At 44.4% G+C, this 22,692-nt stretch overlaps 2 protein-coding genes across 10 annotated transcripts; both read left to right on the forward strand.

Moving 5' to 3' along the window:
- The first annotated feature begins 6 nt into the window (after window positions 1–6).
- Window positions 7–17,724, forward strand: LOC146584410 (broad substrate specificity ATP-binding cassette transporter ABCG2-like). Of its 9 annotated transcripts, none has more exons than XM_085324742.1 (18): window positions 7–135; window positions 525–591; window positions 1,711–1,951; window positions 2,423–2,703; window positions 3,271–3,330; window positions 4,569–4,683; window positions 6,860–7,012; window positions 7,729–7,886; window positions 8,925–9,076; window positions 10,224–10,340; window positions 11,168–11,433; window positions 12,007–12,089; window positions 12,465–12,554; window positions 12,923–13,047; window positions 13,403–13,557; window positions 15,019–15,108; window positions 15,934–16,037; window positions 16,966–17,724. In XM_085324742.1, exons 3-18 carry the CDS (start codon window positions 1,949–1,951, stop codon window positions 17,111–17,113), a joined length of 2,100 nt encoding a protein of 699 aa, XP_085180868.1. In that variant the 5' UTR covers window positions 7–135; window positions 525–591; window positions 1,711–1,948; the 3' UTR covers window positions 17,114–17,724. The 9 variants fall into 9 exon arrangements, with proteins under 9 accessions (XP_085180868.1, XP_085180870.1, XP_085180872.1 ...); XM_085324744.1 differs by having other exon boundaries at window positions 1,850–1,951; XM_085324746.1 differs by having other exon boundaries at window positions 1,854–1,951.
- Window positions 17,725–18,107: 383 nt separating this feature from the next.
- BLOC1S2 (biogenesis of lysosomal organelles complex 1 subunit 2) lies at window positions 18,108–22,229 on the forward strand. The gene is made up of 5 exons (XM_085324784.1): window positions 18,108–18,216; window positions 18,928–19,044; window positions 20,374–20,493; window positions 21,004–21,108; window positions 21,649–22,229. The coding sequence occupies exons 1-5, from the start codon at window positions 18,162–18,164 to the stop codon at window positions 21,678–21,680; spliced, it is 429 nt and encodes a 142-aa protein (XP_085180910.1). The 5' UTR covers window positions 18,108–18,161; the 3' UTR covers window positions 21,681–22,229.
- The last annotated feature ends 463 nt before the right edge of the window (window positions 22,230–22,692 follow it).

A 22,692-nucleotide genomic window follows, 5' to 3' on the forward strand; every position in this document is an offset into this window, starting at 1 on the left:
GGCGGCACCGCTGCATCCCCGCCTTGCCCGGCTCCCGGCGGGGCTGCGTGACGGCGCCGGGCACTGCGCGCCGCCGCCTTGTGTAACCCGCCGTTCGGACCCGGTTGGACCCGGACCCAGGCGCCGCGGCGGGAGGTAACGGCGGGGGATCCGCGCGGCGCGGGCGCGGGCTCCCCGCGGTGCCGGCGCGGCGGGCGCCGGGCAGGAGCCGCTCCGCTTGCGAGCTCGCCCCGGGGCCGGGGAGCGACGTGCCTCTCCGCCGGGGTAACTGCCGAGCCCGCCGCGCCGCGCAGGCCTGCGGCAGCTCCGTGCGGGACGGGAACGAGCACCTGGGGCAAAGGTGGGGGACTGGTGATAACGGTGTGCGATATGCTGCCGTCTAATGCTTGCTTGTAGCCGCTGTTAAGCTTCTTTCGTCTTTCTGTCATCCTTGCTCACACCCACAGTAATGGTTTAATTTGCCAGTGCTAATCAGTTACTTAACAAAAAAACCCTATAAAAGTGTTTACGCTGTTACTCCTCAGATAAAGATCCTGGGTCTGCAGCACATGTGAGGTTTACGGGACACTCAGAGTTCAAAAGTCTAACCAGGTATTTGCCTCTAGTGTCATGGTCACCCTGACTTTTTTTTTCCCTATGTGTTGTGCAACCTTTCAAGTGTATAAGCCTTCTGTTGCTGATGTAACTAGCAGATCTTTCCTCGCTTCCTACAGGCAAAGCTTTCCCAGGGGTGATCAGCCTTGAAGTTCGGGATGTGTCCAAGTTAGACAAGCAACCGTCTCCCCCCCACCAGTTTTTATTTTATTTAAAGAGCAAAAGCTACTACAATTTTTCAAACTTTGTTAAGTGTTAGGAAGAGGCAGAGAGAAAAGGGCGGTTTCTGTTTCTTTAAATCTGGCTCTTGTTGCTCCTTTTTCTTAAAAGGATGACTATCTCACTCTCCAAGAAATCCTCTGCAGTGGTGGATATTATTGATCCTATTGGCTATCATCCCTGCAGCTCTGGGAGCAGGCACAGATGTTGCGAAAAGGACAATTTGTGGGATACATCTGCCTTCGCACAAAACCCAACCAGCCAATATTCAATGCCGCTATGCACAGTTCTCCCTCCCTGCTCTTAGCTAGCCTGGTGACTGCCATGGCTTTCTATGAGAGTGCAGCAGCTCTGTAGCTTTCCAACAAATACCTTCATCCCAGTGGCTAAGGGAAGTGAATGCTTAGAGTGACTTGTGTTTGACTGCCGCAAGTGTGGTCAGTTCCCCTTGTGTTCAGTTTCTGGAAGGGGCATGTAGTATTTCCCCTCTTCCTTGCGACAGTCCCTTGGAAAAGGAGAGGGAGGGTTTATGGCTGCCGGGCCTCTGCCTAAAAGGCAGGGCAGGAGCTACACACAGGTCTTGCACAGGCTGTTGAACTTGGGGGACTGCAGAGTTCCCAAATCCTTTTTCACGCACAATGTCAAGGCAATAACTTTAAATGTGCTTCTAATAAGAGAGGGGAATCAAACTTGCTGCAATCAGTTACACCAACAGTAAGGGAAGCAGCCCCTTGAAAAAGCACTTAGTAGCCATAGCAGCGGTTGTATCAATATTAATTGTTATTATGGTAATTGCTGATTATACCAGTGCTGATGCATTTCCTACTAGGTAGGCTCTGATTTATGGGCAGGAACAGCAGTTCCTTCTGTGTGCTGTTTACATGTAATTCCTTCCAGGTTCCTACAATGAGCTACAGAGGCAGATCATCTGCTTGAACCAGAACTATTCAGAACTTTGCCTGTGATTACAAACAGATATGATAATTAGTTTTCTGTAATATACCAATTTGTATCTTGCTTATCCTTACTGTGGAAGAAAGAAATACTGCAGTTCTTCAAAGTAAATGGTGCCTGCTCACACATCCAAGCTCCTCTTCCTCCATGTAGCTGTGAAGCATCTTTCTACCGCTGAACCATGGTAAGGAATATGTGTATTCCATAAACTTTCTGTGACCCTTCATACAAGTTCATTAAAGGTTTCCTCTGCTGGCTTTGCAGAGGGGATAAGTATGTTACACCTGGGCAATGGGAGCTTGAAGCTCCTTAGCTTGAATGGTAACAGCCTGCATTTGTAGTCCCCACTGTGTCAAGCAAGATATTTCCCATGACATATGGGCTGGGTTTTCATCTTGGAATAATTTTTTTGAGCTAATATCACCTCTTCAAGCACATACATGTCCAGTTCTTAAAACAGGCTATGCATATTGCTCTAAATCAATGGGTTTCTGCCTCTTCGTGGGTTACTGAATGTCTTCTACTGTGGATGTCCATCCTTCTGCAAACTTGGCCCTTGTAGAGGGTAGTGTGATGTGTGTGAACTTGTTTTTTCCAAGCAACTTTCTGCATGCTTCTTCACTCAGATCTCCTTCCTTCCTGTTTATCTCAACAGATGGAAACTGCCCAAAACAACAGTGACCTCAAACTACCTGCAGTGGAGTTTGACCTCTGTAACAAGGACATGATGGGAGACACATTTGACCACAGTATCATTTCTATTGGAGAAGAAGGCAGCACAGGCAACTTCCAACGTTCGTTTCCAACACGAGAGTCCCTCCGATCCCCTCGGGGCTCTGTTGTGAGCTTCCATAACATTCAGTACTCTGTCAAGCAGTCCAGTGGATTCCTGTGTAAGCGGAAAACTACAGAAAAGAAGATCCTTCATAGTGTCTAGTAAGTTTTTGTTTAAAGAAAGCTCTGGAGAGGTAGGAATTAACCTACTGCTGTAGAACTGTGACATCCACGTCATCTTCTAGATTCAGGTGTACTGGCAAAGAAATGACTGCCCTCCTACCAGTCTGCAGTTCATGTGATCGCTTTTTAATTCACTTTAGGTGAAATAGCTGGGACTTAGCTGGAGCAGTTTCAATTAAATATCTGAGCAAATTAGGACTAAACTCATGTGGAAGAAGATCTGAGGGTTTCCTAAACTGTGGCTGGCACTGAGGTGGGAGGAAAAGAGCAGCAGAGAACAATCATTTCTTCTTTCCAGAACCAGCTCAGCAGGGAAGACACCTTAATTACTGTCCACTGTAGACTGCTTTTATGTCCAGCTCTGGTTCTGTCCTGACTAGCAGTTTGGGACAGGAAAGGAAAAGCGCTTTTGATTCAAGATTTAAGGAGAAGTTTTTAATTTCTCAAGTTTTCCTTTCAAAAGCATTTTCTTTACATCCCATTTCCAATATGACCTGCATATGAACAGCCCCTGATTTGGGAATAATCCTTTCCTTTTTCTTCCAGTGGCATTATGAAGCCAGGCTTGAATGCTATCCTGGGGCCAACAGGCAGTGGTAAATCTTCGTGAGTATTTTCTTCAGTTCCTTCAGAGTCGTCTGTTTGCAGGGGATGTGGGAATCTGTGAGGGCTGGGGAAAACCTGAGGAATCCTCAGCCTTGGGCCTTTGATGTGTGCTGTGAGAAGTCTTGTGCAGTGGTGTGGCATCATGTCCTTTTGCTGTCTGCTGTTCTGGAGGTTCCTCCCCTGTAGTGGGGTCACCAGAACAGATTGTGTGCCCATCTGCCTCTGCTCCAATTTGTAGTCCTGTTACCTTTGGAGACTTAAGATACTGAGCTGAACCACCTGTCACACAGGTGGATACTCTGTCCTGCTGGCAAGCTCCCTCAGGGGTCCCTCAGAGGTCTTGCAGCAAGACCTCTTTGGAGATGCTAGGTCAAGCCCTTGTTTTTGAGGACTGCCAGGAAAATGGCATCATGTCTTTCTGTAGAATTGCTCTGGATCATCACTCCAACCTGCCTTTGGCCTCACAAAGGGGAGTGCAAATACTTTGAGTTCTTTGGATGAAAGCACAGATAAGTACCTTGCAGACCATCTCCTGTCAATGCTGATGCTATTTTCTCTCCAGGGGAACCCACTTTGTGCTCTCTACATTTGAGAATGTCAGGGACAGGCAAAGATGGCCAGAGTTCACACACAGGTGTGTCTTCATGGTGACCCTTTATCATCCCCTTTGAGGAGATGATAGACCAAGACCAGAACCTCAAGGCAGTGTTTATTTAGCTAGCAGACAGGCTGGCCTCTGAATCTGCTGTAAGAAAAATCCAGAATATGTTAAAATTATTTTTATATAGTTGGTCTTAACTCTAATCTTGTTTATATCTATTTGGATTAATTCCTTTGAGATCAAAGTAGTTACTTCTGTGCTCCACTGGCTGGAGAGCAGACTTCAGCTACTTGGCAGGGTGCTTTTGTGTGTGTTTTCAGTTGAGGTTAGCTGTTAAATGTGGAAACTGTGTAAATGTCTGTAGGGGGTCTAGGTCTGTCACTGCTGTGAATTGTGAGGGTCTGCAGACCACCAATGCTTCTAGTGTACAATTTGCACTTAAATCCTGCATATTCATCAGGCTTTCTGCACAAAAAGCTAAAGCCTTGGAGTAGAAGAAGCCCCTTCCCATGCCCTTTGTTTGCTTTGCAGCATGCTGTGAGCAGCCTATAACAGCATTCCTGACTTGTGGTACTTATCCAGTCAAAGATAAAAGCAGCTGTTAATGCAAAATCTAATGCTTGGTGTTTATTTGAAGTCTCCTAGATGTGCTGGCTGCTAGAAAGGACCCAGCAGGCCTCTCTGGAGAAGTGCTTATAGATGGCATCCCACAACCTCCGAATTTCAAGTGCATCTCAGGATATGTTGTGCAGGTGAGTACCAGAGCCTCTAGTGAAAACCTGAGAGCCCCTGAGAGGATAAAGTGTAGACCAAGAGCATGCTATAGTGTAAAGCCTTTGAAAGGTGTCCTGCATGAGAAGCAAAAGGTGATACATTGGAAGGGACTTACCATGCTTCATGTATGACAGATTGCAGGGTCTTCCCTTGTGAGCAAATAGGGCTGGAGGTGGGGGAAATAGTGCCTTAAAAGAAAGAGGGAGCAAGGTTCTGTCACATAAGATGAGCAAAGTCTAAACTCTTGAGCTAGGAAATACTCAGACAGCCTTACAGAGCCTAAATTAGATGTTAGGGTATTTTCTTAGGAAAACAGGATCAAACTCTTATTTCTAGACATGCATGGAGGTGTTTGTCTTCCTGAGGCCACATGGATGCCACTGGGCTATTTTGGCTTGTTCTTTGGGCTTTGCCAGGGTTGGGAAGAGAGGAGATAGACAGAAGGGGGGGCACGAGCCCCTTGTAAAATTCAGAAGTGGTTTTAGTTGGCAAGAAGCACCTTCAAACTATGGGACAATAATTCTAGGAAGTAAGTGGACTCCTGCTGTTCTTCCTCTGATTCTGGCTGGTTAGGCAGAGCTTCATCCCTGTTAGAGACAGGAAAAGCCAGCTGAATCTGTGGAAGTGGGTGGAGGCCTGGACCAATTATAGGCTCTTGAAGTGCTGGGGGACTGAGAAGGAGGGGATTCTTGGCAGCTGTGTGAGTAGCTGAATCTGGAAACCATCCAGGGCTTCTGATTGCAGACAGACATTGAATATGCAGCTTTTTGGAAAGCTGCTAGTTTCGGCACTTTGAGAAGATGCATTTGAGAAGACTGATACTGAATCTTGATCTTCCAGGTCAAAATCCCCAAATCCTCAGTGTCTCATAAATGGCCAGAAAGGTTCTTGCAAGATGTCCCAGTTGGAGATCTCTCTCCAATGTACAAAAGTAACAAAGTGACCAAACCTAACCTTGAAATGATACACAAATCGGCAAGACACTCTCCCTTTCCCCCCATGCACTACTTCCTAGATTGAGAAAGCTTGCCCAAAGAGTGAAAAACAAACACTAAATACCTGAAAGCATACAAACATACAGGGTCAGTTTTGTTTAGATGAGCATGCAGACATGCATTCCTATAAAACTCATGGTGGCCTCTTCACTTATGCCCTGTAAGTGAGCTGAGTATCTAATGCAGTGCCCAAAGAGTTGTATTGGTGGCTGTGAGGATGGGGAATGACGCAGGAAGGGCTAGGAAGAGAGATTGAGGGTGTGCACAAGGAAGGAAATGGTGGTAGGATTTTCCTAGACTACCTTTGACATACAGTCTGAGCGGTGCCTGTCACATACTTCTGGCACAGTGGCACATTAAGCTTCCCTGTTTAATCCAGGGCCAAATGCAGCTGGCTGACATCCTTTGCCCATCTGATCAACTGTATCCAACATGCAAGGGGTCCCAAAGCTGCCCAGATGTTTGTCAGATGGTTAGATTTGACTCTTAAAAAATGCACGTCTGTGTTGAAGCTTTGCTCAGGGATAGTCCTTAGAGTAATGTCTTGTGCTCGAGGTGCAGATACTTGAGAGACTGGGGTGTGTGTGGGGGGTAGTTGGTGTAGTTGCCATGTTCCTCTGAGGAACTGGCTCCCAGTGGGGAGCTGGGAAAAGCCCCTTGGAATCCCAGCTGAACCCAGTGGGTGCTCTGGGGCACAGCACAACATAGCTTACAACTGGGAACTGAGCTGACTTGGGTGACTCCCTGAATGACTGCCCTGGATGCTGAGCTGTAGTAATGTCCATTGGCTTCAGCTAGACTGGTAGTTTAGCTCTTTCCAAAACCAGCTAGCTGCTCTGCCCCACCATGGCATGTATAGGAAATGCACTGCCTGTACAACTGCTCTGCATTTGAACTGAGTCAGAAAGCAGGCTGAGTTGGTAATGGCAGGTGCTCAGTGCAAACTGGGAGCCCAGAGAGCTTGAGTCTACCCTTGGCTGCTTTTGAGTGACCTTGAACTTCACATGTCCTGTAAGTTTTCCAGTAGGGATTATCACTCAGTCCAGTTTCCACTGTGGCTCCTAAACATTTTACCAGCAAGTGCCATGACAGGGATTCTGCTGCCCATTCAGGTAGCTGGGAATGAGGCCTTTCAACTATCAATTTGTATTGCTTTCAGGATGATGTTGTCATGGGCACAATGACAGTGAGAGAAAACCTGCACTTCTCTGCTGCCCTGCGACTTCCCAGCTCTATCACGATTGAAGAGAAGGAGGAGCGAGTCACCCAGATAATCAGTGAGCTGGGGTTAAACAAAGTGGCTGATGCAAAGGTAAGCAGTGAGAATAAATCATGTTACCTCTGGAAATCAAAGTATTCAGTGCTGGGTAATCTGGCAAGAGTGCAGCCACCCTAAGCTAGACAGAAACTGGATAAACTGTATTGCACACAGGAAATCAGTCCAGCTCTGGAGACACGCATATTTCTTCCCAAAAGGGAAGATCTTGGACCATGTCCAGTGTGTTGTATAAGTGCAGAGGTAAAACGTTGCCTAGCCATAGCACCTTGGAAAGCTGCTTAGTCACTTCCTGGCTTTGTGGGACAAGGCAAAGGAATTGTTTTTGCAGTGCAAAAAGCTGTGAGGGATGGAAAACTGGGCTGTGGTAGAGATGTCCTGTGCAGAGCTTGTTCCTCTGTGCAGTATCTCCCCTTTCACTCAGGCAGCAGGGGAGCTACCTGTAAAAAGGCATCCCTGAACAGCAAAGCAGTCTCTGACAGCTGTGGCCTCATTCTGGCTCTCCCTTGTCAGTGCCATCTTTGTTCCCTGAAGCCAAAAGGTGTCCGGCACCTCTGAAAATCAGACTATCTTCTTATTGCTACGTAATACCTAAAGTGCCCTTTAAGAATCAGACCCATCATCTGCTGCTAACCCTAGCATTCACTGACTGGACTCTGAAAATGAGAAGGGTTGCTGGGTGTGCTGAGCCCTAAACTCACAACAGGCACTGACTGGGTCTTGCTGCAAATGCCTGACACTCCTTTCTGTAGGTAGGAACTGAATTGATCCGGGGAGTGTCCGGAGGGGAAAGGAAGAGAACTAACATTGGGATGGAGCTCATCACAGAGCCACCAGTCCTTTTTCTGGATGAGCCAACAACTGGCCTTGACTCCAGCACAGCCAATGCTGTGCTCATCCTTTTGAAGAGGTAAGAGTCAGTTCTTCCAGAGTCTTCTGGGATTTTTTTGCCAGCCCATTATTTAAAAAAGGAATGCTGCTATAGTACTGGTAAAAAGCTGGGCTAGTAGACTCAGAAGTGGAAGTCAATACTTTATCTGGGCCTTGTCCAAAGCCCTTTGAAGTTGATGGGAAACTTTCCACAGCAAGCATTGGATTGAAGCCCAAAAAAGCAAATGTAGCTTGGACAGCTTCCCTTTGCCACAGAGAGGAGCAGACTGGGAGGTCAGGCCCTGTAATCATAATTTCTTGGCCTTCCAGCTGAGTCTATTACAAGGCTCTTCTTCCACTAAGGCAAGGGCCTGGGGCTGAGATCAGATGTCACCTATAGATTTACCTACCCTGAGCACCCCCTGTATCTGTTTTGGAAACAAGCTGGCCTGTGGTACGAACAGAGCCAAAGAAGGCTCACTTCATGAGAACATGTTCCTAATCCTCCTCCTCTGTTTGGCATGTTGTCTGGTTTTACTTGGGGGTTCATTTAGCTCTGCTGTTTGTGGATAGAGGTCCTTCATCAGCAAGGATATTTGGGCCTCTTGAAAAGCACTTGAAAGAGCTTCTGACAAACCCGAAGAAAAACTAGTTTTGACTTCTAGCTAAGAGAAATCTACCAGGTTGCCAGATTTCCAGGCTTTACCTAGCAGGCCCTGGAAATGTCATTAAGTGCAGTAGGACCATATGGATTGTTCAAGTTGAACCTTGACATAGAAAATGTGTGAGGAGGATTTACATAGCAGCTGTGGGCCTCGAACTTTGTCCACAGGCAACATCATACTTTGTCTACGTGAACAACGGTTATAACAGTTGTAATCATAGATGCTGTCTGAAGGTCTTGCAGTATGTGACACAGCGAGAGAGAAAAGGAAGCTACTGTTTTACTGAATTGAGACTCTTAGAAGCTGACAAGTGCTTGTTTCAAATTTAGATGATTAATTTTTGTTTGGGTTAACATGTTCTTTCCAAAATGTGAAGTGTGGTATATTTGAGAGATGTTCTCTTTCTATTTCAGGCTCTCCAGAAGAGGCCGAACCATAATCTTTTCCATCCACCAGCCCCGCTATTCCATATTCAAGCTGTTTGACAGTCTGACATTACTAGCTTTGGGAAAGGTGCTGTACCATGGTCCTGCTAAGCAGGCCCTGGAATATTTTAATTCTATTGGTAAGTCTTCTGTACCAAGAGTAAAGGTAACAGCTAACAATTTCAGTCTGCGAGGGGATTCTTAACCGAGTGCTGGATAGAACTCCTCTGCTGTTTTATTATTAGGATACTCAGAGGCTGTATGTCTGCAGTCTGAACAGCAGTTAGTTAAACTAGGAAGATAATAAAAGCAAAATTTTCCAGATAGCACAGAGTATCGGTCTTCTCTGCCTTTGTTCTGCCTTGCACGAGGCCAAAGAAACAGCAGCTGCTTGCATATTCAGAAGCATGATATGCAACAAATGAGATGTTTGTGTTTCTGCCAGCCCTAGGTGACAGACCCAGTGGGTCTTGAGCCATAGCCTGTAGATTGGCAGCAATCTGTAGAGGCTGATCCAAGAAGCTACTCTAATGTAGGACAGGTGGGTGACCGAGTGGGGAAAGTCATGGTATGTCTTAGGATGGGTTAATAATTGCACTGTTGGGTGGCTGCTCCCTGTACAAGTCAGCAGAATGAGTTTTTGACTATAATGGACAGAGGATGTGGAGTGGATTTCCAAATCTGCCACGAACATGTTAGATTGTAGGCCTTCCCTGGCTTTGGGGGTGATGCTATAACCAATCTTACTCCTTTTACTCCTCTTTTTATCCCCTCATCCCGAACTTCTGTCCTCACAGGAATGTTGTAAGATGAGCATCCTTGTTTTTTACCTCCCCATCCCATCTCTAGAACCATATTATGAAACAAAGCCCTTAGACAACACTTTCTCTTCCTTATGATCAAGGAAATACAAGCAATTGAAGTCCTAGGGTAGCCCAAGCATTTGAGGCTGCAGAGCAGACATCTAGCAATACCTAGAGAAGAGCTGTATGTCTCTGAGTGGGATGTGATTGAATAGGATTGGGAAGCAGACAAGAGTTGTTCATGCTGAGCTGTGTAAAAGCAATTTACAGATTTCTTCTCACCTGAAGTTAGTGGGGAATAACTGGCCTTGTGGCTCAGTATTGATGCCTTAGTTTCCCCATCTCCAACTCTACTGCTGTAAATTAATGCTTATGGAGAGCTATGAAGTTCTTGTAGGATTGTGGAAAAGTGATGTAGTATTAAGCCTGGCCTTCCAAGATGTGCTCTCTGCAATACAAACATGCTGTATTGCTCTTTTGGAAGGATATGAATGTGAACCATTCAACAACCCAGCTGACTTCTTCCTTGATGTTATAAATGGTGATTCAACTGCTGTGGCAGCAAGCAAGGAAGGTCACATACCTGTGGACACAGAAAAAGGTAAAATTGTAAAGGAGAAATCCACTGTTGGCTGGAGCAGAAGGTAAATAGCATGTGGTGATGCTGAGCTTTTATCCTCTGGTTTTCTTGTAATCTGAGATTTCCTTTTCATTATACCTTCTCTACTAATAGATATACTTTGCTTTGGGCTTATTTAAAGATTTCAAAACTCTTTAGAAGGGATTTTGTTTCCTTCAGTAAAATTGGAGAGCAATAAGAAATATTAGTAGTCCACAAACATGGTATGTGGGAAGGACTGAAGAACTAGAACTGCTTAGTCTCAAGAGACAGCTGATAGAAGATGGAGGTTTTCAGTCACATAAGAGATCACTGCAGAGAAGACAGAGTAAATAGGCCAAGGAATCAATGGATTTACATGGCAGTGAGAAACACTGAAACTAGATATGAGAACGAACACTGACACTACACTGAGTGAAATGGTGGAAATGCTGAGGATGCTGTAGTATAACCATGACTGAAGGATTTTAAGGGTACATTAGACACCTATTAAACAGTTTTGGTAGTGGTGCCTTTGGGGCATGGGGGAATGGATCCGAGAAATCATTGATCCTCAGAATTCAGTGAAATTTTCTGGTGGCCGCTTCTGAGATGGAGGCTATGTTTGTGCCACAAGCAACAAGCTAGGTTGGATTAAATTTGCAGGGAAACCCCCTCATTCAAGCTAGCCTCCTAAGTGTAGGGCTGAGACTTGATCAATTCAAATACTCTAAGCATTCCTGCAATTTTATCCAGCCTTCACAGCTGACCTCTGTCTGAGGGTAAGGTTCATGGAGAATTACAAGCCTTATGTTGTCTTTGCTGTTCAGAAGTGAGTGGTGAAAATGGAGTGGCAGAGGAGAACGTGGACAGCAGTGTGGTAGATGTGCTGCACCAGAAGTATCTCAACTCCAGCCTGTATCAGAGTACGAGGGAAGCCCTGAGAAAAGTGGAGCTTGGGCAGGGAAGCAAGCAGAGGATATCCAAGAAGGGACATGAGATTACCTATGCAAATGGCTTCCTCACCCAACTGTACTGGGTGTCCAAGCGTTCTATGAAAAACCTCATCAGGAACCCACAGGCCTCTATTGCACAGGTAGGTTACAGTTAGTAAAGGTCACAGACTTGTTCTGTTCTTAGTCCCTCCGACCTCTCACTCTGCAGTTTGTAGGGCTGATTTTCTTTTCAAAGGCAGCTAGGGAAATAGGAAGGTCCTGCACCACTACCATTTAGGAGGAATGAAATGCCCAGTTCTCTTTGCTTTTGGAAAAAAAATTCCATTTTAGTTTAGTGCAAGGACTACTGCACTGAAGACTGGGAGTCCTTGAGTTCATATGTGGAATTTCCAGGGTGATGTTAATTTTGTGGCTTACTGAAATTTTCAAGCTAGGTTATTTTTTGAGTGTGCTTCCACTTCCTCTGATCTTCAAGGTTAGGAAAGACTAAAAGAAAAGTGAAGAGAATAAACTAGGAAAAAATGGCTGAAGTGTGTGTGTGTGTGTGTGTGTGTGTGTGTGTGTGTGCATGTATTGATTCAGAACAGGAAAGAATTTAGGCAGGTGTCAATCTTAAACCCTACATTTACCTCAATGACTAAGCACTATCTAATGACTTGTCCTTATTTACAGTTTGAAGCATAACGTTCTCCCTTTTTTCTTTCCGCTACTAGATTGCAGTGACCATAATTCTAGCCCTTGTTGTGGGTGCTATCTTTTTCGGCACAAAACTGGATCGAAGCGGCATTCAGAATCGGTAGGTTGGAAAGCTGCAGCTTGCTCCCTTCCCTGTGTGCAGCAGACAGGTTTCAGCAGCAGGGAAGGCCTTGGGCTCTGCTCAGGCGACCACGGGGGTAAGGGTACACTAGCCTCAACACACAGCAGCATGTGTATTCCTGGAGTTTATAAAGGGACAACTGTCCCGTTAGACTCATAGATGTGGACCAAGGAAGGAAACATGAAGGGGAAGAAAAAGGAATAAGTCTGGTTTTACATCTAAGATCTACAGAAGTCCAATTAAGTATCTCCATACTGTGGCTAGAGAGAGAGAAGCACTGACTCAACGGATGTGATGATCAGTGCTGATCTTGCCTATCTTCTCACTTCTTGACTGTTCTGTTCTGCCTTTCAGGGTTGGTTCTTTGTTTTTTGTCACCACAAACCAGTGTTTTTCCAGTGTTTCTGCAGTTGAGTTGTTCATCAGAGACAAGAAGTTATTTGTGTAAGTAGTGATGCTCTTAGACTGTTTCCCTTTGCCTCTGCAGGGACAGGGGGCAACTATCTTACAGGATAAGCAAAATGCTCTCATGTTTAGGAATTTTTTTCAGTATGCTGCTTAGCGATCACAGCCTTTCAGTCACCTTTGCAAGTGATTTGGTGTCATTGCTAGACCCATGAGATAGATCAGCATTTGCCCTTGCTTCACGGATGAGGAAGTGATAGCATAGAAAATAAGCAGCTTTCATGTAGAGAGGGAGTCAGTGGCAAAGAGAACAGAAACTGAACCAGGACAAACCAGATATGCATACTGAGTGTTTTTCCCACATAACCTCTAAACCTGTGCAACTCCCCTCCTTCCTGTCCTTGCAGTCATCAGTACACCAGTGGATATTACCGTATCTCTGCCTACTTTTTGGCCTTGATGGTAGGAGATCTGCTGCCCATGAGAACTGCTCCAGCCATCATATTCTCATGCATCAGTTACTGGATGATTGGTAAAGAACTGACACTTTTATTGAATCTGTCATCTTCCAGCATGTTTGATTTCTGACTTAGCCAGAGTTAATTTCTACATCTATAAAATGAAGCTGGTTGAACTATCAACTGATTTTTAAGTGCTTGGCACCAGCACAGCTTCTGAGGACTCTGGGACAGCAATCTAAGACAGCAAGTTGCTTGACCATGTCTTTTGGCAAAGTTTGCTGGGGCCTGTGGAGCATACACAATTGCTGCATCTCTGAACTGTCTCTCTTCCAGGCTTCAATGCCTTGTGTAGGAGTCCAAAGGCACCTCTCTGGGATTCGTGATGTGGCTGCTTACTAGGCTTTTCCCCTTCTGTTTTTTTGTCAGGCTATCAGGCTGTTGCAGGCCGGTTTTTCTTCTTTATGTTGACCTTGGTACTGGTATCCTACACTGCCACAGCCATGTCTCTGGCTATCAGTGCTGGGATGGATGTAGTGGCTGTGGCCAATCTGCTCATCACTATTTGTTTTGTCCTGATGCTGGTAAGTATGTAACAATCTGCATGTGCGCTGCTTTAGTGGTGGAGGTGAGGAGATAACTAACAGAGCACAGTTGGGTTTAGGAGACAAGCTGGGAGAACTGGATTGAGCAAGCCATAAGCAGGCTGGCTTATGACATCAAGTCACAGTCTTGAGATTAAGTGTCAAATCATTCCTCAGATGCAACTTTGTAGATGCAGTGCCACCAGAGCTGTGTAAATCTAGTGTCCCCCAAAGTGTCCCTTTTAAAATTTTATTTACAAAAATACTTTTTAAAAAAGCCTTAGGTTTCCAATATTATGAATCTAAACAATAAGCTACATCACTTAAAGAAAACCAAAAAAACCCACAAACCTGATTTTTGTTGCATTGACTCTTGTTGCCAAGTGTGTTTAAGAAGAACATACCCTCTCTTTATTTTAATTCAGTATGGCTTTGGGGTTTCAGAAGTTTCTTCAATACTTTTATTCCAGGAAAGACAGCAAGTAGGAGAGAAAGTAACTTTGTCTATATGCAAACAAAGGATGTAATTTCTTTTTCAAAGAGATGATGATTTTAGCGATGAATTCTTGACTGTGAGACCTATAAGATTACCATCGCATAAAGTTACCTCTTGTCAGAAGATTCCTGGTAGCCTTCTGTGCGCATATTCTGAGCCCACAGCAAATCTCTTATCCTTCAGTTTGCAACTTATTTTAACCTGCTTTCGCAAAAAGCTAAATGATAGTCGATCACTTCAAACACTTGTTGTGGGTGAGGAGTAGTGTGTGTGTGTGTGTGTGTAGTGAAGGGCAGCTGATACACAGTGAGTGTAACAGTAACATTTTTTTTAAGGATTCATTTTTATTTAATGAATGGCTTACCCTGATGTCTTTTAGGATAGAGATAAGCACAAGAATACTATAGATAAAGCACACTGAAATGTCATGTTTAACCATGAAGCCCAATTGCACTAAGAAGTGAAATAACAAACTTTGCTCCAGGCAGTAAGGAGCACAGATACAGGACATAGGTCAGAGGAGAAATCTAAGACAATAATAGCCCCTAAGGCTCCCCATGATTTCCTCTGTGTTTTCTCTACTTCCTCATCTCCCAGTCATCATTCTTCAGCTTCTGGCTGGCTTTACCATAGGACACAGTCCTCCAGAGTAAGATCCTGCTAGCATTCCCTTTGTAGCTGGCATGCAGATGTAGAAAACCTTTCTGTCCTCTTTGCAAGCTGTTTGCAACTGGGATACTTAGGTATGCTGTTAGCCAGCTGCCTGGCACTGCTGCAATTAGCATTTGTCCTGGTAGGCACAGTCATAATGGTAGGAGGAGGTCCATCCACCACAGCGTACCTCTGCTGGACAAGTGGCGCGTGCTGGGTAGAGGTACAATTATAGTATCAGTGCAGGAATGGTAATGTTTGCAGCAACAAGAGTTTGTGACTCTATTACACTTTCTTATGTTCTGTGGTTTCAGATCTTTTCTGGCCTCTTAGTAAACCTCCCTTCTGTAATGGGCTGGCTGAACTGGCTGAAGTACTTCAGTATCCCACGATACGGCCTCACTGTGAGTAAAAACTAACATCAGTCTCTTGTGCATAAGGTAGCTATGGTGCAGCTTCCTGGAGAGCTTTGAGTATAAATGCAGTTATTTTAAAAGCCAGACTTCTGTTCTTTTCTCACATGAACCTAGTGTTAATATAGCACAAAGGAAGCACAAGTTAACATATGTGAGAGGTGAAAAACCCACACATTGAACAAATCACTTGAAGCACAGAATTAGTGCTGCGTGGACAGCAGTAGAGCAAGCTGTCTCAGTGAGGCCCTCATTCCTAACCTGAATAGCTGATCCCTATAGTTTAGAAGAAAATTAAATATTTTACAGCCCCTTCAGAGACTGCTGTGTGGGTGGCCAGTGTGGTTATTGTCTCTGTTTACAGTATTTACCATAATAATTGAGTGTGTCAGTCTTCAGCGTTTATTTTGTAAAGTGAAATGTGGCTAATTACCATTTTGTAATAGTACAAAGCTGGGGTACCCCTCAAAGATGGATTTCCCATCTTTGAGTAAAATGCTTGCTGAAGAGGCAAGTGAACGCCAGAGCTTGTACAGTGGGAAGGGCAGGACCATGTAGCTAGGAGTACAAGAGAAGGATCAGGGAAGCAGAGAAAGATGTGAGATCTTCCCTGTTTCAGCATCACTGAGAGGTTTTGTCAGTGTTGCTGCTTGTGGAGCTGTCCCACAAGCCTAAAAAGAAATACAAGTCTTAAGAAGGCTAAAAGGAAAATGACTGAGTATGTATCTCTTAAATAAGCTCCTTTGAGGTGTTTCAGCTTTAGTGCCCCAAATCATTAACTCTTTGTAAAAAAATGGTGTCCAACTCTTTCCCTAGGCTCTTCAAGTAAATGAGTTTAGAGATCTCTACTTCTGTGGCGAGAAGAATCTGAATGTTACAGTGTCTGTAGACAGCTGTCCCCCAGTTATTTCAGGAGAAATGTAAGTGTCTACCTGATGATGGTTCTTAGGCCTAGTTCTTAGGCCTAGTTGTCATGTCTTCCTCAAAGAAAAAAATGACTATTTCAAATGTTTACATTATTCACAGAATAACCATTCAAAAGCTAGTCTCCTCAAGAATATATTACGGCATAATGTATTTTTTGAGTATCTATTAAAATTTCACAATTACCTAAGACTGAAGTAGAGACAAGACTTCTACTCTTAAAAATGGGCAAATGAGCTAAATGAAACTGTTTTTGATTACTTGGCCCCAGCTTACCAGTTTTCTTAGGAACACACAACCCTAGGGTTACTTTACAATATGAATGCTATTTATGGGCAACAATTTATGGATTTGGTGGGAAGCAGTAGACTTGTGATCAGAAACATGCTTGTTCCTCAGAGCTAATTGGTAAATAATATCATCCCTACAGAAACAGAAGAGAGCCAAGGTATCTCCCAGTGTTACTTCCCTGCTTGAAATATTCTGCTATTGCTGTATTAAACTGCAGCAATGCAAGTGTTTCATCATGATGACACACATTAGATGGCCGGCAAATTGCAGTTATTGCACGGAAGAACACCAGAGCAGGGTTTTTATAGCTTTTGTACTTCACATCAGTGTTATGGACCTCCAGTGATTGCTGCATGCTTTTGTACATATTCTGGGTTTAACACGGTCCTGAGGCTTACTCATAGTTCACCAGCAGTCTGTGAACAACTAGGATCATCTCAAGGATGATGATAACTAGAGATCTAGATTTGTTCCTTTGGCAGTGGATTCATGATAGGTTATTAAGCTACTTCACTTCTGTTTTGCTGATCTGTGGTAAAGGAATCTTTGTGGAACAGGAATGAAAGTAATTACTTTGAGAGTACCAGCGTACCAGATGGCATATACTAACTTTTGCTCCATGCTTTTCTGCAGCTGTTCTGGTGAGATGCACCTCTGCAGCCAGGGAATTACACCTTCCAATTGGGCCATGTGGGAAAATGTAGTGGCTCTATTCTGCATGACTGTTATCTTCCTTATAATAGCCTATGCAAAACTTCGTTTTATGAGGAAGTTCACATAGGCTCCTCCATTGCCTCACTCTGCACCTTCTTAAAACTGCAAAGCCAGTTAGAGCCTACTGGAGGTTGACAAAAGATTTGCCTTGTTTCTGAAGCATGATCTCCACGTGATTATATGATTCTGTTTTTAACACTGAGTAAGTGATTTTTTAATGAGCTAAGAGGGAAATATATTCTCTCAGGAACTTATGGAGCTACGTGTTATAGAACTTCCTTCTTCTGTGGCCAGCTTCTGACATATTTCAGAGAAATTATACGGGAAACGTTCAAAAGGAAAAATTCCTTTTGAAAACATGAACGTCTCTGGTCGCACACAGTACAAGGAGATGACAGCATTTATGCACGGATACGCTGCCCCTTACTCGTGCCTGAGCGACCGTGGCGCGCTGGAGGAGCGTTCCCGTCTGACGCTGGCGAGCCGGGAACGGGCGCTGGCCGGGAGCAGGGGCGGCTTCCTCACGGCGGCGGCGCAACAGCGCCGGCTTTTTGCTCACGAGAGCTGAACGCGGTGACGAGCACCACAGCGATGAACTGTAAAACCGAACTGTCTGCTGCTTCAGAAGAGGCCTCCTCCCCACCCTGTTACTTTTAACAATAAAGCAGGCTTTGTGCACGCAGTAAGAGCCGTCCCTCCCCGACGGGCCGCCGCTGAGCGGCGCTCTCCCCACGGCGCCACGCGAGCCCGCCCCGAGCCGCAGGCGCGGGCGGCGGCGCCGCGGCCTGGCGCCGGAGGGGGCCGGGGACAGCCACTGAGCGCTCCGGGGTGCTTAGGGGTGCAGAGCTGCTCCTGCCGCTCGGGAAGCAGCGCGGCGCCGCCGCCTTCACACCGTTTCCCGGCGGGATTTTTCACGCGCCCCCAGCGCCTCCGTCCCCGCCGCGGCCGGCACTGCGCAGGCGCAGGCGGCGCCGCCCCGCCCCGCTTCCACCGCCCCCGCGGCCGCGCGCATGCGCAGAGGTGCCGCGCGGCGGCGTGCTGCGGGGCGCAGGCGGAAGCGGAAGCGGAAGCGGCGGCGGCGGCGGCGGAAGCGGCGGCGGCAGGGGCCTGTCGCCATGGCGACCGCGACCGCGGAGGGGCTGCCGGAGGCCGGCGCGCAGCCCGCCAAGCGTAAGGGCCGCGGGGCTCCCCGCCGTGCGGCTGTCTCCGCCTCCGGGTTTGCCCGCGGGGCTCCCCGTCGGGCGGTGAGGGGCGGCGCGGGGCCCGGCAGCTGGGAGCCGGGCGCCGCCGCCTCTGCCGCTGCGGGGAGCTGCCGGGTTGCGCGGCCGGGAGCCCCGAGGGCCTGTGGACCCTCCGGGTCCAAGCCGCACGCGATGCCAGACGATGCCCTCGAGTGAAAGGGGAGGGGCTGGGTCATTCCCGTGGAGAGCGGAGCAAGCACGAGTTGCGGCAGAAGTGGGCTTGGAGGAGAGAAACAGGGGTTATCGGCTTGGAAGCAGTTCTGGTACTTTGAGTCAGCGACGAGAGACGGAGAAAGATCAAGAGCAGTGTGCATGATGTGTTCAGAGGCAACACCACTCAAAAGTTTTCCCCAAATTCTGCTATCCTGTCATCTAAGCATAAGAGTGAGCTGATATTTATATATGTCATCAGAGCAGGTACCTGTTTCTTAAACCCAAAATATTGTTTTAAAATAATCCTGATGGTACTTTGAGGAACCTGCCCAGGTTAGTTATTCCTTAATGTAAAGTAGACAATATGTATGGAAACTTAAGCGTGATCTATTTTAAAAAAATACTGGGATTGTTTAATTTTTATGATGTATTTCTGAACCAGCTAACTTTCCCCTAACTCCATGATGTTTGTTTGTATCCTGATTAGAGGACCCTGCTGTTGAAACAGCAGAGGAAGCTAAGGAACCAGCAGAAGCAGACATCAATGAACTTTGTAAAGACATGTTCAACAAAATGGCCACTTACTTAACAGGTGAACTGACAGGTAAGGTATTGCAATACTGACTTGCAAGTAACGTTTTGTTGATTTTCTTTTTTTTTTAAACACAATCTGCTGTCTAGTTTGTCTAAATTATACCTATTTAGATCATATCTATTAGGACTGGGCAATTCAAGTTAAAATAAACTGCCACGAGGCATTAACTGGGGTAAAGTAAACTAAAATGCTCATTTCAGGAGGCTGGCTCTGCTTTAAAATGTTACAGCCTGGGAGGTTTTATTTAAGTTACTTGTGGGTTAAAACGATTATAGTACAAATAGCAATATAGAACATAATTGATAGTGTTCTTTTTGTCCTGGGTGCTTCATATACTTATGTTTTAAAAATCTGCAAGTCAGTCCAGCAGCTTTGATTATGTGTCAGAAAATTGTATGATAATTCACAACGAAAGGGACCTCTGCAGATCGTCTAGCTTAACTGCTTGCTCAGAGCAGGGTCAGCTTCAAAGTTGGTTCCTTAAGTGTAGGCCTGTCTATCAGAGGTTCTTCTTATCCTTGCAGTTATCTCTGATGTGATTATCCTTCCACACTGGTGAAAGATAAAGAAGACCAGTTATCCTTGTTTTACAGATAGGGAACTGTGGGACATAGGAACTTAATGATTTGGCTTCTAAATATCACTGAACTGATATCTTGAGAATTTGGATCTAAGTGACTTGACTGAGGTAGGCAAGAAAGCCTGTGATGTTGGGAAATTGTTGAAATCGCCCAAATCTCGGTCTGTCGTTCTAATCCTTGGAGCATCTTCTGTTTTTGTGTTTTGATGAATCAGAGGCTGTCTTTAAAAATATCCTTTCTTCAGGAGTTTCTCATAGCATTTCTGATGAATGTGTTAATCTCTTAGTGTTACAAAGTCTAACTCACATCCACAAAGTCTAACACCTCTTCTCCTGCCTCCCCCCCCACAAAAGAAAAAAAAAACAGAAGAAAGAAAATTGAAAAATATTCAATGAGTTATCCAACTTTTTAGGCTTTAATTTAAAAAGCACTTCACATGCTACTGATTTGAATGAGCGGAAGGGTATATGGTCAGATTAGCTATCTGAATTTGTAGTGGCAGTTTTGTAAACAGAAACATCTGACTGTCAGAATAGTAGTAGAAATGTGTGGAATTAGTTGCTTTTTCTCTCACTGAATATATTGCAAGTGCAACTCGTCAGTTCAGCTGATTTTTTTATACTGCAAAATGTGTTCTCTTTTTGCAGAGCATTCTGCTAATAACTGTATTACCAGATAAGCTGTTCTTAGTTACATTTGGATATTGTTTTGAAATCTCTACCAGGTTTCAAGTAAAATAAACTTTATTGTTTTTAAGCCACCAGTGAAGACTACAAACTCTTGGAAAACATGAACAAGCTGACTAGCTTGAAGTACTTGGAAATGAAAGATATTGCTATAAACATCAGTAGAAATCTGAAGGATTTAAATCAAAAATGTAAGTAAAACAAAAAAGGGAGCACTTTAATAAACTATACACTTATATAGTAAATAAAGCATCTAAGAATCCAATAGTTCACACTGCATTAGTCTTTGAAGGAAAGAAGGCTGCAAAATGTACATGCTATTACACAGTGCCCATTATGTGTATTTCTTTAAGGCTATAGACTATATAATTTCAGAAGTATAGCAGTATTTTCTCTTATGCTAGCTTATTATCACAATCATTTAATCACTGATTTCAGAACTGATTGAGACTGAGTAAAACTTTTTTGATTCCCACAGTATTTTATTAGTGTGGAGTTTGAAACTATAAGTCAAACTTTTCATACTTCATTGAAATATGACTCATCATATTTCACCACTTGATTTTGGAGGCAGGTAAGGAAGGAGCTTTTAAAGTATTCTATCCAAAGAATATCTTGAGAAGTTCTTATGTTTCAAGTGTCAATTGTTTCCTTGAGTGAATTAGTAAGAACTGACAAATGTGATTTCTCTCCTTTTTAAGATGCTGCTCTTCAACCATATCTGGAACAGATCAACCTAATCGAGGAGCAGGTAGCAGCTTTGGAGCAGGCAGCTTATAAATTGGATGCATATTCCAAAAAACTTGGTAACTATTGCCCCTACTGTTACTAGCTATCAACATAGCCCCTTGTGAGGGGATTTAACAAGGCAAAATAAACTTGTCTGAGTTGTAGAGCTGCTCATACAGCATAACATTGACCTGCTTTCAGACAACTGAATACTAGAGGTGCGTGTGAAGTGGCAGATGCTGTTAAAAGATAAGTGTGTCAAGTTGTATGGAGGTGCACTTGCACAGATATTCTTGAGCTACAGACTATTAATGAAGCTTGGTTTCTTTTTTGCAACGTACAGTGATCCAAGTTTTCAAGACAGATGATCTAATCTTGCAAATAGAGGGATTCATGAAGTTCTGCCAGCCACTCAAATCCCCTTGGCTTAATTTAATACTAGTTTTCTGACCTAAGCACCTAATTCTTAAAAATCCTACTGGACAACTAAATTCATCTAAATACTTCCGGAAAAAACATTCCTCTAAATTAACCTGAGTTTTAAGGTGTGTAGCACCCTGCAGAATTCAAGCCTTTTACTCATCCAGTCCTAAAATACTGTTATTTTTCTTCTGCAGAAGCCAAGTACAAAAAACTGGAGAAACGGTGAAATCCACAACAGAGACTTGACTTAATAATAATATTGAAATTGGAAGTTGTTTATGAGACAGACTGATCTCTGTTTGCTTAAGTTACATAACAGCAATTACGTACATTTCCAAGGAGTTAATTACAGCTGGCATGAAGACTGGTAACTTTTTGTATCTAACCTTCTTGAGGCTGAACATTTGCCTCTTCTCAAATATTTCTATTGCTTCAATTGTTGTTCTGTAGTGAAAAAAAATGAAATCTGTCCCTAACCCTTCTGTTGATTTTGGGTGTCTGTGTGTTAGTCCTGTGTCCCACATAATATATTCTACCTAGGAAAAGCCCTCTATAACCTGTAAAGTTGTTCTGTGATAGCATGAGGACCCAAACCTCTTTCAAACCTTTCTTCCCTCCCCACACTGCCCCTTCATTGTGTCCTGAATCGAGAAGATACCCTGGCCTTTGGTGTTGTGAGCATGATACTGAAATGCTTAAGTTCGGCATCCATCTTATCTGTTTGAAATAGAGAGACTAGTTATGATAAATTTACAATAAAACTAAACTTGCTGCATTTGTCTCTCTGGAATCTCACACTCCTGTGGAAAGATTATGCAAATTGTCTTTTTTTTTCAAAGGATGTGATAACAAAGATCAACTCCTGTGTCAGGTATTCCTGTACACACATGCTTTGACTATCTGGACCTCAGGTGAAATTACAAGAATATTGCTTAACCACATGGTAGATGATTTAGCAGATACTTTCTCTACCTCTCTGAAGAAGCATCTTGTGTCATAGTTTAATCATAGTAGTTTTTGAAGGGGCATGCCTGGTACCTAAAGCTCCTTCTCTACCACATCAACAGTATTCAGATTGCTAGTTCAGCAGAGCTCTATCTGCTGAACAGCTGCTGCTACTCCAGGTTCTTTTTTTTTCTCCTATGTATTCATCTGGACTAGTGGTTAGTCAAGTGCTGATAATGGTGAAGATTTTAAAGCTGTCAGTCACTGTGTATCAGCTTTAAATAGTCAAGATT

Source organism: Rhea americana, unplaced genomic scaffold (genome assembly GCF_003343005.1).
Source record: "Rhea americana isolate MKP2758 unplaced genomic scaffold, rheAme1 scaffold_93, whole genome shotgun sequence".
NCBI lineage: Eukaryota > Metazoa > Chordata > Aves > Rheiformes > Rheidae > Rhea > Rhea americana.